At 34.0% G+C, this 14,646-nt stretch overlaps 2 protein-coding genes across 2 annotated transcripts in view; one reads left to right on the top strand and one right to left on the bottom strand.

Annotated features, from left to right (window-relative positions):
* The window catches only part of LOC129231583 (transmembrane protein 184C-like), a 54,352-nt gene extending 41,625 nt beyond the window's left edge, over nt 1-12,727 (bottom strand). The window contains exons 1-4 of the mRNA XM_054865944.1: nt 12,134-12,727; nt 7,034-7,070; nt 4,643-4,845; nt 846-920 (exon numbers count right to left, since the gene is read on the bottom strand). Of these exons, the coding sequence (XP_054721919.1) occupies nt 846-920; nt 4,643-4,845; nt 7,034-7,070; nt 12,134-12,387 (569 nt within the window). The 5' untranslated portion in view covers nt 12,388-12,727. The remainder of the gene's footprint in view (nt 1-845; nt 921-4,642; nt 4,846-7,033; nt 7,071-12,133) is intronic.
* A 307-nt stretch (nt 12,728-13,034) lies between these two features.
* LOC129231572 (spartin-like) overlaps nt 13,035-14,646 on the top strand; it is a 37,661-nt gene continuing 36,049 nt past the window's right edge. Inside the window, exon 1 of the mRNA XM_054865933.1 lies at nt 13,035-13,119. The gene's annotated coding sequence lies outside the window, so the exon portion shown is untranslated. The remainder of the gene's footprint in view (nt 13,120-14,646) is intronic.

The raw sequence follows: 14,646 nt of genomic DNA on the forward strand, positions 1-14,646 counted from the left end.
ACACTTACAGTCCACTCACTCGCTTGAAAATTTTTTCATCTAACACCGCACAAGGGCTTCAACTGCAACAAATTTCTGGGGAAGATCCTTTTATAACCATCTCCATCCTCCCTTTGACGTCAGTAAAGGCAATCTAAAAGAGTCTTATTGGCAGCAATAACATTTGGTATCCGTCTTTTTATCCAAACATGAAATTGTACCTAATGAATTTCCCAATAAAACTAAAGTTTTACGAATTGGCTCTATTTATTTATTCTTTTAAATGAAATTTGATAAATAAATCTAACTGAATTTGGGTAAGGATGGCAGTTTCAGATCATTGACCTGCCTTGAAAAAACGAAGATTTGACCTTGCTAAAGGGATCTTTTACATGTTACAGAATCACATAACATGGAAGTTCCTGATTTTCTGCATCTTGAAAATTTGGTGGCTGGAACTCAGTTCAAAACCGCGAATTTGAGTATAAGAGGTGAATGCTTTACTACTACCTCACTCTGCCAGCTAAAACCAATTTAAGTTTTTATGTCATAGGATAGACTGAGTTTTCTTGCATAAAATAAAATGTATTTGAAAAAATACTATGTTAATTAAAGAAATAATAATCTAATTTCATTCAATTCAACACAAATAGCAAAAAATCACAATCATCTATGGATATGGATTACTTTATCAAAGAAATTGATTAAAAAACAAAAAAAAAAAATCCTTCATAAATTAGCAACAAGTCTGTTTACATAAATCAACTTCTATTGCTGAAACATTGCATTTAAACTGTGAACTGTTACAGAGATGTTTTAACAGCAAATATTTAAACTAGACTCATTTTTTCCTCTCCCATACTTACAATGAAATTAAAGTAGTAACAGGACGAATCACAGTATATTGTAAAATGCCATGCTTGCAAGCATCGATGAAGTACCTAAAAATTGAAAGTAAAACTCATTAAAAACAAGGCAAACTTATTCGCAGTATTTTAAAAGTTACATAAAACAAATTCAGAAGTGAAAGAAGTTGAACAACAACAAAACAAATATGGAGCTTTTTATACCATCAAATATTGTTGTCATAACCACATTCCTTTCTTGAATTATGAAATATTCATTTACAATACTGGTCAAATTATTAGAGCAAATATGCTTTTTCATCCTCACTTTTTGATTCACAAATGAACCAAATTAAAGGCTCTTCTGAACCCTGGAACCACAGAATAAGATAGACAGCTAGGAAGTAATTTTCGCTTTTATAAATACCTGTATTACAAATACAAATGTGACGACCAGCAACAGGCTCTTGGACCAGCTAGACTGGTCCTAGTTAATTTATTAGTCCCCAATGAAGATCAATGGCCCTCTTAAAGCTATACACCCCCTTGCTCATTACCACCTCTTCTGCTAAGCTGTTCCAAGTGCCCATAACCCTAATAAAGTAGTAGTTTTTCCTTATTTCCAGGTTAGCCTGAGATTTGAATAGCTTTAAAAAATGACCCCTCGTCCTGTTTTCCCTGCAAAAATTTATCAATTCATTTTTATTATACTTACCGACTTTTATTTTCTTCAACACTTACACTGGACAAACTTTATTCAAAAAATTATTAACATAACTGAATATGTGTCTTACATCTTATACTGCAGAAAAACTAATAAAAATTGAGTCAAATAAGCATATTTTGTTTCAAGAATACAGGGATAATGAGAGGTCATGTCAGCCTAGTCAGAGCAAAATCAGAGTAGCATAAATTCTATAAATTTTATGAGGTGGCCCAGCAACCAAACAGATAAGGGGTTTGCCTTTTTTCTCAGCGGCCCTGGAAGAATATATTATGAAAATGTGTAGAAGTACTTTTTGAAAATTTATTTCAAAAGTTTCACTTTCTTGAATATTTTATGTAATTTATTTGCAACATTTTATCCAGATGCTAAATTATAGCATATCTATTTTCAGGGCTTAATTGCATGGGGGTTCCTCTCCTGCATGCTGAGCTCTTGCTGCTGTTGAACTTCATGAGAATTTTGCACATTAGACAGAAAGCATTCAGCTTTTTAAGCATTAAAGTAAGCTCTGAGGACTATATGCCTCACCTCCCCCCCCCCCCCCAATTTTTTCATAAAGAATTAAGCTTTGTCTACATGTCTTTCAAATAAAGTTAACAACTTTCATTGAAAAGTGTAGGGGAAAAAAATACTGACCATAAAAATGGCAGTCTGCAAGTAAAACTGGAGTGACTCATGTTGTAGGTATTACAACTCTTAACTCTTGACTTCATAGGCAGTAACATAAAAGTAAGAGGTAAAAGAGCTTGTGGGGGGGGGGAGAGCCAGGATGGGGGTTTTGCCCCTATAGCTGACTTTTTTCATGAATAGCAGTTCAATGTTATTATTGATTAAAGGACTTAAATGACCTCTAAAAAATTAGGGGCGTAACCTCAAAAATCGGAATGGGTGGCCATAGAAGACTTTTTCTTCCAGTTTAAAGCTCCATTTTACTTTTTATGAAATAAAAACTTGAGGCCTATGTAAAAGTCACACATTTAAGATCAGTTCTTCAATCTATAAACATGTGAATCAATCAATTTTAGGATTTTTTTAACTTAGAAAAGTGGAGGGGCAAAGCCCATTTACTTTTAAAAGTGAGGGGGCTGTTGCCCTCCCCCCTACCTTCCCCTGTACAAGCCACATATGATTGACTTTAGTGTTAAGAAACATTTTTGAGGACGTCAAGTTTGTAAACATTTTGGAGGAGAACTACCTGATTTCACTTTAAATGATGTAAGAGCATCATTTAAAGTGAAACCCACTATGTGGCACCAAATGAAAAACAATAGTGTTTTAAGACTTTCTTCCCCAAGATACATTGAAATTAAAATTGACTTTTATTTGGAAAACATTTTGGGAGAGAACATCTCTCCTTTCTTTCTGTCGTTACGTAACATAGCCTGAAATTGCATTTTAAAGACATTTTTGAGACTTCAATTTTGAAATGTTTCCGAGGAAGGGTCCTCCTTTCTCCATGCTTCTTCTCCTCAAAGCAGAATACTACTAAATTTGCAACGCACATCTCAGAACAGATGCCTGAGCTGCAGAATAATTCTGTTCAAATGTGAGAGGGAAAACTCAAATTTTCTGCAGTAATTCTAGAGATTTCTGTGAAATTTCTGCAGAAACTGCAGATTTTTTTAAATAAGAGGAAGTCTAAAGTTCTCGAAAATTACGATAATTTGTCGGTACGCTCGCGAAAAATGTTGAATTCGATAAGTCATCTGCAGGAATTTTATATTTATTTTGAACTTGAAGAAATCTGTAGAATTTGTGTAAAATTCTGTCTTGAGTTGGTTGGAAGATATTTGTACAATATCCGAAGTTTCTGCAAAAATTCCATATTCTAAATCTGAAAAGATTCTAATTTTTCTGGTTCAACTTTTCCTTATTTTTCCCAATCAATCTTCATCCACTGCAATTTCCTTCATAAAGGTATTTTGGAAACATGCTAACATTGAAAAACGTCTATCGCCGAAAATTGCGTGCCTTGTATGAGATTTCAATCCTTTTGCATCCTGAAAATATTTCAATTATTCAGAAAGTTTTGCAGTTTTTTATTATATGCTACCCTAACTTGCCTCACTTTATTTATCATTTTAGTAATTTATTTATTTATTTACATTATTAAAATTGATCCTTCATGCCATGTAAAATTAACGTGGTTTTACAACTAAGTTCGGATTTTTATAAAATTTTGTATGTTTTCTCTTTTTATGCATTTTAGAAAGCACATAAAATATTTTTGGAGAATCTCAATCCGTTTAGGTTCCGCAGAAATGCATAGCAACAGTAGAATTTCGAAAACTGAAAAAAGAAGGAAAACAAAATGAAACTCCTGTATGAAACGACTTTGATTTATGGCTCCCGATTTGTGGAGAAGGTCACGTTGGTTGCTTGTGTATACAATGCTTGAAGTACTTGCAGAACAATTTTGTTCAAATGATTTTACGTTGCAGAACATCATCAAATATTCTGCTTTGGGACTTCTTCTGCTGTCACCATAGGCAATCTAAAATTGCATTTTTAGAACCTGATGATTTTTTTTTCAATACTTTCTTTCTATCAAATTTGAGCAATAAATTGCTCAAAACACATTTTTAGAATTAAACTTAAACTTATCTAACATTTCATAAAGCTCATCTTATTTCTGTTGTACTAATATCTTTAAACTAAAATTTGGTACAGAGATTTATGAAGATGGGTAAGAGCAGCAGCTTCAAGTCTTTACCCAGGCCAGGAAAAAACAAATATTTGACACTTGAAATCATCAGATTGAACTCTGATATGCAAGAAAATTTAAATAATAGTACTAAACCATGTATTAACATCTAAACCACATTATATACTTATTTATCCGGTACATAAAACTTTGAATAACTATTTTAGAGATATTATTGTTCCATTCTACTCTGAACACAAAATTCCATAGTTAAAAATGTTTTGAGGAGAATGCAGTAGATCCTGGTAGATATGCAACTGAATCTGTTCCCTTCAATTTTTGTTTTTTCTAGACATGAAAGGTGTAGGCCCTTTACATTTTCCAGCCGCACGCTGCCACTGAGTGTTATGGTCAACTTTAGGTTGTTATGGATTCATTTGCACTTACTGTCCTCCCGGGCAGGGTGGAAAGCAGCAGAGGGGGAAGATATATTTAACAGGTGGCCTGGAATCCAACCTTGAGCCCAGATCCATCTCATAGTGAAGGAAGTTGAGTAAGAATATCATGAAGTTGTAGATGACGTACGCCTCATAGCACTCACGACAGGTGTCAAGGTAGATGCTGGTACTAGGGAAGGTGAGAGCGAGCCACTGGAACAAAATTCTTTTTTAAAATTTTGCTGATACAGTAGCAGATTTTTAACACACACAGACCAGAAGTTGTGCATCTAGAGATTAGGATGTAGTCTAGATCAGTAATTCCCAACCGACGATCCGACGGAACCGGTGTTGGTTTGCAGAAGAATTTGACAGGGTTTCAGAGATTTTTTTTTTTTTTAAAGAAAGCACCATCATCCTCTGCCACATCTTCTGTATTTTTTAGAAATGCTTATTACTTACGTATATAATTATATTACGATAGTTACTTATCTTTTTTGAAACATTTAAATATTCTTCATAACAGTTCTTTAAAAAAATTTAACAAGTCATCATTAACAAGACTCATTTAGATATTTATTAATTCATCTATTATTATCAGTATTTTAGGGAAAAAGAAAAAATGCTCAGAGGTGAGCAAAATTTTTTCACAGGGCTTTAACGGTCCCCGAAACAAAGGTTTTCTTCTGGAAAACAAGCTGATGTGTGCATCACATGACTTCCTTTTACTCCAATTTAATGACATTTTCTTATTATTGGCAGTTTTAATGTGATTCAATAGTTTACTCTCTAAATATCACAAACAGTGGCCAAATTGAAACCAGATGAAAAAAAAATCGTCAAATTTGTCGCCAAGTTGGCGACAAAACTTGGCGACCAAAAAGATTGGCAATATATCGCTAAGTGTCTGCCAAATTATAACACCACTTGAGTTTACATTGAAATTAACAATAATTTCTCCCCCAAAAGGGGCAAAAGACCCCCTTTGGAGCATCTGAATGCAACCAAAAAAGGTGCACAACTACACCCAACTAGGAATCTACGTACCAAATTTCAACTTTCTAGGACATTCCGTACTTGAGTTACACACTTGAGTTATACATACACACATACATACGTACATACAGACGTCATGAGAAAACTCGTAATTAACTCGGGGGTCATCAAAATGGATATTTCAGGTATCTGTACCTTCTTAGGCACATATCCACGTGTGGTCAGGTTGAAAAAAAAAACTCAACATTCATTTGGGGGTGAGCAAAATGGAAATTAAGGCCGATTTTTGGGTGAAAATTTTTTTGTGAATACAACACTTATTTTTTTGTAAAAGGAAGTCGAAAAGGAGAGAATATCACTGATTCTTAAAAAAGAAAGAAGGAAAAGAAAATAAAAAAAGAAGAAGAAATATTGCTTGCCCGTGTTTTTGGTCTTCTGTCAAAAAAGTTTCAGAAACGCTGGTACAGATCACTTTAAAGATGAAAAAAAAGGGAATTAGAATGTACCTCTATCAATAAGATTAGACACTAGAATAAATAGAAAATAAAGTTTTGCAGCTTAAATGATGCAAACTCATAACAGTCTTATTATCATTTAAAAATGTATATGTGACATAGGAAAAAGTAACTCCATTATAATGCTGCTTAATAGCTTGTGTTAATGTTTACTACATAGACTTGTTGATTGCATGTCAAAAGGCAATTGGGTAAGACTGTGTGTACAGGCAAGTCTCATTATCGCTTCACACGAGCGTTTTGTCTTGAAACTCAAGTTGTTACGACACTTTGAGCTGCTCAGACAGTATCGAATTTCCCTTCACAGTAGATTTAAACGAGAGGTAATAGATGATGAAAAGAAGCAGATGGCTTTTAAAACTAGGACTAGAAAAGTAACAGAAGAAAAAACCATAGCTTCCACACCACATAGCACAGTAGTATGTTACTAAAGTGTATATTCTCATGTGTAAATTTTCTAATGTCAAATATAATTTTTATGAATTAATTATATCTTTAAGTCCATAATCTGTTTTTCCTTTAAAAATTGGGTGGCCCATGTTTTTCTGTGCCTTAAAAAAATATGTCAATAGGACAACAGGGCACTGCTTCCCCCCCCCCCCAAATAAGCCAAGAATTATGTGCATTTATCTAGATACATTATGTTTCTTAAATTATTGAACAGTCCGGTTCTGTCAGTATTACAAAATAATATTAATCTATGGGTGTGGATTCAGAAATGATAATTTAAAAAGATGAAAAAGTATTTGCTTATTTTTTTTAAATTATAAAAATATATACTCATGTACATTACAGATTCCAGTTACTCTTAATTTATTAAAATATGCACAAGATTAAAATATAAAGCAAAAAATGTAATGGGTATTCAAAACTCGCGAGGATATACTTACTGCATTAAGAGCATAAATTGGAACCATCCAAAGTATTCTGTTGGAAAAGAAAAAAACATATATGTATATATATCATGTATCTATATTGCAAGAAATTTCATAAAAATATGCTTTATTAAATGGATATTTGACTTAAACCAACCATTCTTTAACACCAACAGAGACCAACAGCGTATAATGCCTAAAAGCCATTGGTTGCAATGCACTAAGAGAGTAAGATAAATAAATACCTTTGTGCTGAACAGTAAAGTAAGACAAAACAACGTTAGAAGAAGCACAAATTTGCAAATAACAGCAGACACGTGTTTCGGCATTACAGGGTACGCCTTTTTCAATGCAGAAAATAATGAGCTTATGGATTGAAAAAGGCGTTCCCTGTAATGCCGAAACACGTGTCTGCTGTTATTTGCAAATTTGTGCTTCTAATGTTGTTTTGTCTTACTTTACTAAGAGAGTGTCCAGAGGCACAACTATTTTTCTAACTTTTTGCAAAAATGAAGCAATTAATGAAGCAACCAATTCTTTTGGTTTAATAATATTTAAATGAAAAATATATGATTATGTGTATATATAAATGAGGGTGGACCCAAGATAAACTGGAATTACTTTTCTAAAAATAGATATTTTCAAATTTTTTACAAAACAATCTTATCCCCTTGGAAACACATTCCATCACAACTAATGCAACTGTTCTACCAGTGTTTCCACTGTTCGAAACAATTTTTGAAGTCATCTTTAGAAATGGTTATCAGCTCCTGCCTTTTTTTTTTTTTGACCTCTTCCATGTTGTCAAATCGATATTCTTTCACGCTCCTTTTCATTCAGGGAAGTAAGAAAAAGTCACACAGAGCCAGGTTAGGTGAGTGAGGTGCATAGGGGCATCCAGCACCTTCTGAAGAACACACTTGTCAGCAACATCCTCAGATAACACACTCGCTGAAACGAGCTCCAAGCCAACCACTTACCAGATAAAAAGCAAAATTTAACATCTGCATATTGTTTGTTTTAAACTTCTCATTGCAATAAAACAAAGCAACAACAAAATATCTCCAGCAAAAATAATCACTGCAGATGAGCCCAACAAGTCAGATTGAGAACACTGGAAGCACTGAATTGGCAATGAGTCACGATGTTCTCACCCGACAGCAGAAATGTGTACTACACAAATTCCGCACACAATGCTCTTCCGGTTATTTTTGGGATACATTAACACATAATAAATACAATAAAAATTCTTATGCTTAGTATGTTTTTTTTTTTTTTTTTCAAATAATTAATACTTAAGAATTATGGTCCTAAAGCTCATTCACATAGGAAAATAAATGCAATTCATTTTTTGCTTCAACGCTGAACTTTTTAAACGAATGAAAAATCATGAATTTGAAATCTAATTGAACAAAACACAAAAGAGGAATTTATAGCCCCGTCAATGAAGGTAAAAAAATAGGCTTTGTCACAACTAATTTAGGGAAAGCTGAATTTTTGCAAGGATGTTAGCAAATAAAGTATATGCTAAAAAAATACAAAGTCCCGACCCCCACCCCTCTTGCTTTCCTTCCCAACCCCTCCGAAACATTAAAAGAGCAGTACTATGATTATATGCTTTTCGTGTCGCAACTAATTAGGGGAAAGCTGAATTTTAGCAGGATGTTAGTACATAAGTATACACTAAAAATGCGCAAAGTCCCAACCCCACCCCTCTTTCTTTCCCCCCACCCCTTCCAAAACATAGCATAAGCAGTACTATGATTATATGTTAAGCTGATCCGTGTGGCCCTTTGTTTTGTGAAATGTTACAACTCGAAGAGCACGATTAATGACAATGTTACAAATTATTAGCCAAATATTTAGAAATTGGTTTCTTAAAACATTGTTGGGAACCACTGTTATTCACAAATTCTGAAACATACACTTTTTATTTGGATAGCTCGGTTTCACCGTTTTACCAACTTAATCATATGCAGAAAACACACAACAAAAACCAAAAAGTAACTTCAACAAATTAATAGCTTTTCATCATTACGTCTAGGAAAGAAATGTTTGAACAAAATTTATAGATAATAATGTGATAATAATCATTTTCTTCAAATGGGTCAACAATGTAATGATGTTCACTTAAAGTTTTTACTACCATAATGCAATTATTTGTTACAAAAGTTTATAATTCATTTGTGTCGGCGATAGTCTACGAAATAATGTTAATGCTTGGCTAATTATTTAAGCTTTAAATAAATCAGGAACAGTTTATTTGAATTGAGATTAATTTCTCGCAGCGGATATTATTAACATTTAATATTGCTTTTGGTTATTATTTTTAAGTCTTATATAAGGGACCATCTTTTAATATTTCCATGGTTTGGTCTGAAATATTGTTGCCCTGCATTCCACTTGTCCACACCTAGACGTGCAATCGAACCTAGCTTTACGACAGATACAGTTTGATACACATAATGTTTTCAATTGCAAGATATTAATTGGAGAAGTTCACTCCAATTAATATGAACTTAGGAATCAGTCTGTTGCATGAAGTATAATGCCAACCCCACTCTTCTGGGGGACGTTTAAAACCAAACCAAGTTTGAATCTGGTGTTGACCCTAAAAACTCTGGTGGAAACCTTTAAAAGATGTTGACGAGTGACGTCTGAAGCTGGTGGAAGTTTTGATAAATCAAAAGTGGACTTTAGGTACATTTTTGCGATTATTTGCTTTTGACAAACTTTTATTCAAACTTGGTTAGGTTTTAAGTTTCCAGCAGAAGAATGGGTTTGAAAATATATTTCAAGCAACAGACCGATTCCTAAGATCATGACAATTACCTCTGCTCCAAGTCAAATTCTCCTACCATATCTTGCAACTGTTAAACATTGTGTTACAAACTGTAGCTGTCGTAAAACTGGGTTCGATTGTACGTCTACGTGTGAATACTGTAGTGGAATGCATTGTAACAATATTTCAGACCAAGCCAACAAACTGTAAGATGACTCCTTATAAAAAAATTGTAGTTATAATAACTTGATGCCTTTTTTTTTTTTTTTTTGAATGCAACCTGTTTTTCAGAAACCAGTTGCAACATAGTCCTCGAGTTGTAATATTTCGCAAAACAATGGTTCTCTCTGATCAGTTTCATGGGCCAGATGTGACCCGTGGGTCGTAGGTTGGGCACCACTGGTTTATAATATTGGAAGAAGTGAAATAAAAGGAATACTTCGTTATCATCATTAGTTTTCGAGCTGTAAGCGTATAATCATAATACTGCTCTTGCAATGTTTCGAACGGGGCGGGGGGGGGGGGGGGGGGGGAAGCAATAGGGGTAGGGACTTCGTGTTTTTTTTTAGTGTATACTTTATATACTAACATCTTGAAAAAAAAAACAGCTTTCCCTTATTTAGTTGGGACACGAAAAGCATATAATCATAGTATTGCTCTTGCAATGTTTCGGAAGGGGGAGAGAAAGAGGGGTGGGGGTCGGGACTTTGTCTTATTTTAGTGTATATTTTTTGTACTAGCATCTTGAAAAACATTCGCTTTCCCCAAATTAGTTGCGACACGAAAAGCGCATAATCATAGTACTGCTCTTGCAATGTTTCGGAGGGGGTGTGGAAGAAAGCAAGAGGTTTGGGGATTGGGACTTTATACTTTTTCAAAGAATACATTACATACTAACATCCCGCCAAAATTCAGCTTCCCCTTAATTAGTTGCGACACAAAAAGCGTACAATCATAGTACTGTTCTTGCAGTGTTTCAGAGGGAGGAGAAAGAGTGGTGGGGGTCGAGACTTTGTACTTTATTAAAGAATACATTATGTACTAACATCCTGCCAAAACTCAGCTTTCTCTAACACAAAAAGCGTATAATCATAGTACTGCTTCGTCAATGTTTCAGAGGGAGTGGGGGGAAAGCAAGAGGGGTTGGCTTCAGGACTTTTTTTTTTAGTGTGTACTTTATGTACTAACAACCTGCAAAAATTTAGCTTTCCCTGAATTAGTTGCGACACGAAACCTTTATTGACTGGGCAATTAGCAATCTAAATATTTGTATCATCTTAACAGCCAGTAGCAAAGTACAAATTTGTGTGTGTATGCGTATACAGTGCAGTTACAATGAGATTATAATCTACATTGATATAATAAACATGCAGGACAAATGAATTTTTTTAACGTTAAATTAATAGCTATTGACAAACTTTGAAAAAGAAATGGAGTTATCTATTTAAGTTTGTAATAGCACAAAACCAGGGTCATCGCGAGGTTAAAATGAATAGAGTGTACAAAATTGCCAGCCCCTTAATTTTTAAAAACCTATCTTAAATACAGAGAGAGACTTTGTAGCTTTTGATTTAAGAGGGAGTTGAAACTAGACATAAGTTTTAGCAACATCAGCCTACTCGTCAGGCCCGGATCTATGAATTTTACCCTCCCCCCCTCCCTGTAATAAATCTGTAAGCCTCTCCCCAGAAGCCAGCAGTGTATATTTACAAAATTGATAAGTCTTAGAGCTAGGTTTTTTTTTTTTTTTTTTTTCAATTTCTTGGGACGTTGAATTGAGGGGTTCGGGGTTACACAGATCCAGGCCTACTAATCGTAAGCATACTATTCACACAAAATAGTACGGGGGGTTCTCCTCCAAAAAGTTTTGAATTTGCATTTATAAAAATGCATGTTAGACGTTTTTTGAAAAGAGGTTCGGAAGTGCCACCCCCCCCCCTCTCCTTCGTTTTATTTTCAAATTGATGTTTTAAGAATGCAACTAGTATCTCTGATTACATTCAAAAGGGGGGGGGAGGGCTTCTGACTAGTTAACACACTATGTTTGCTCTAATTATTTATTACAAGAAAGGATGAGGAAATGATGAGCAGTGTTTGATCTAGGGAAAATTCGGACAAGTGTTTGTATTTGTTTTCGTAACAAGAATTGAATGTCCAATGTGTCATAGATGGGAGACGGTGGAAGTTCTGCAATATACATTGGTACTACAAGTTTTCTGGGAAAAGCATTAATCAATTTAAAGGAAAGAAGATAAATTAAAATGACGCCTGGAAATGAGAAAAAGCAGTTCATTCTAGCCAAGTGCCATGTTACTCATACCCAAGATAGTTACCGTATAATGTATCTCTGGAGGTAAGGCTTATTGTAGTGAACAAGGTGTTGAGTTATTTCCCAGAAAGTGATGGGTAGAGCTAGCAACACGAACATGCCACCTGTGAACCAGGCTTGCATGTGAGGAGATGTCCCATTTTGTTGAAATTTGACAGCACAAATGGGCAACACGATCAGAATGACTAGCCCGTAAATGATCATGACGACGGGACGAATCCACATGCGCCATCGCAATATGAACCAGCTTGAACACATCGCTTAGCAGATACGTAAGAAATGCAAAATTTTCAGTCTAAAATTCATGGAGAGCATTTTTTTAGTATGAAAAATAGATTGCTTGCAACGGAGGTTATGGCATATTGAATGTGGTCTTTTCGGATGTGAAAGCAAACAAATGCATGTAAGAGCAACAAAACAGTAAGAATATTGCAAGGTACTTCTCAAAATGAAATGAAATTCTTTCACTTCAAAAATTAAAATGTTCACATATCGTAGAAAAATGGTTAAGTTCATGCATCAATTTAAAAACATTAAACAACTTAAAACAAAAATCAGTAATTCCTCCAGCAAAACAAGAAATCAGCTGACTCCATGTTTAAACAACACAATGAAAGTTGAGGTGTTTGTAAACAAGCGAACATTTTTTTTTTCCATTATTGATTTTTTTCTTCTAAAATTGAATTTAGAAATTCTTTTCAGCCATAATAATGGTAAAAGTGTTTTTTTCTCTATTCCAGGTCCAGTAGTTTTTATATCATGTTTCATATGCGATCGATTAACCGGCTGTTGCCCCTAGTTAGTAACCGGTTAACCGGTTGCTACATATGAGTATACCCAAAATAATAGACAAGTTCCCGGATTATTATTTTTTTTTTCTGTTTGTTTGGAATGACGTTTCTTCGCGTGAATTGCTGGATTGACATGCTGCGAGAAAATTCTTAAATCTGCTTTTCCTTCTTCCTTTATTTTCTGTGACGCATAAACCTTGTAAGTATATATTTTAATGATACTTTACAGGTCTAAAAAAGATCATAAGGTTCGGGTACTTTACCATGTTTGTTACTTTGTGTTGTGTTCGTAAAAAAATCATTTCCTGTGGCGGAAAGGTAAAATAGAATTCAATGATATGTAGGCCTCCTTAAGAAAAGATTATTCTTTAATATACTTTTAAATTTCACTAAATTAAGAATTCTTGTTCTAGTTTTTTCCTTAACTCTCCTATATTTCAATTAAAATGTTTATTGTCGAAAATATTTTTCTTCGATGACACCGTTAATTTGTTCCGTTATTCTCAGGTTCTCTCTCCTTCTCTTTTTTTTTTTTTTAAATTTAAGGTACTTCTCTTTAAAAGTATCTATGACGATGAAGAGTTATTTTACATAAGTGGAATTTTTACTGGCAAATCGTTTATGAAACGAATTTTTTTGTATGCACTTCCTTCTCAAGTTGTTTGGAATGTCAGAAGGGCCAATTTTTAACGGCCATGCCAAAAAACAGGTTTTTAGCGGCGAAATCCTTGCGATAGAGAAGTAAAATAAAATGCATTTATGCTTTGGATAAAGAGCAGTGGTCCTCAAACTTTCTTGCCGGATGTATGATCCCTTAGGACTAAGAGGTTTTTTCTTGGGACCCCCATCCCACTCATAGAGAAACATATCTTAGAATTTAAAATACTGCTTAAAGCCGTTTGGTACAAAGTGCAATGAATAAAAAGGCTGTTGTATTTCAAGTTTAAAATCTTTATCTAAAATAGAATTAACTCTTGAAAGAAGTAAAAAAACAACGTAAATGTAGCAAAAAATCTTAAAAAAATATGGGGTATAGATATTTTAAGTTGTGCTAGAACTGTTTTGAATTCTTTCTCCACTGTCTTGTTTTGTGCCGAGTTTTTTGCACTGATGCAGATGCTCTATTGTAGTCTTGAAATAGCTATATGCTTGGGCAGGGCAATGTAGGAACTTCGACATTGTAATACATCGAAATTCTTACATTGCGATGTTGCAATGCATCACAATGTTTTTTTTTTTAATAGCTTTACTAATAGGGTAATGACACCAGTAACAGACATACTTAAGATATCGCTCTCAGGTTTACTCAATTTTTGGAACCTTTCATTGGTGTCGTCAGATTACATTTATTGGGGGAGACCAACTTTAACACTGCTAATTTCAAACTGCTTCAAAAAAAAAAAAAAAAAAAATGTATACATAGTAAAAATGGATTAGTATTATCTTTTAATACATAATATTTAAAACTTAAACATCTTTATCAGCATAAACACACAAAATAAAGGAACTTTTCCTAGCCAGTATGTGATAAAAATGACTGTGTCTATTTTCCTCTCTGCGATTTTTTTCTAATGAAGTGTTAACACAAGAGAACAGGATTTAATTTTTTTTTGTATGTTTGTTGCATTTTTTGTATCACTTTTTGAGCTTAGTTAACCTACTGAAGCATAATTTTGACTCAGTTTTAGATGATTTTTGCTGATGTTTGAGGGAAGAGATTCAGGGG

The sequence above is a fragment of the Uloborus diversus genome, chromosome 1 (genome assembly GCF_026930045.1).
Source record: "Uloborus diversus isolate 005 chromosome 1, Udiv.v.3.1, whole genome shotgun sequence".
Classification (NCBI taxonomy): Eukaryota; Metazoa; Arthropoda; class Arachnida; order Araneae; family Uloboridae; genus Uloborus; species Uloborus diversus.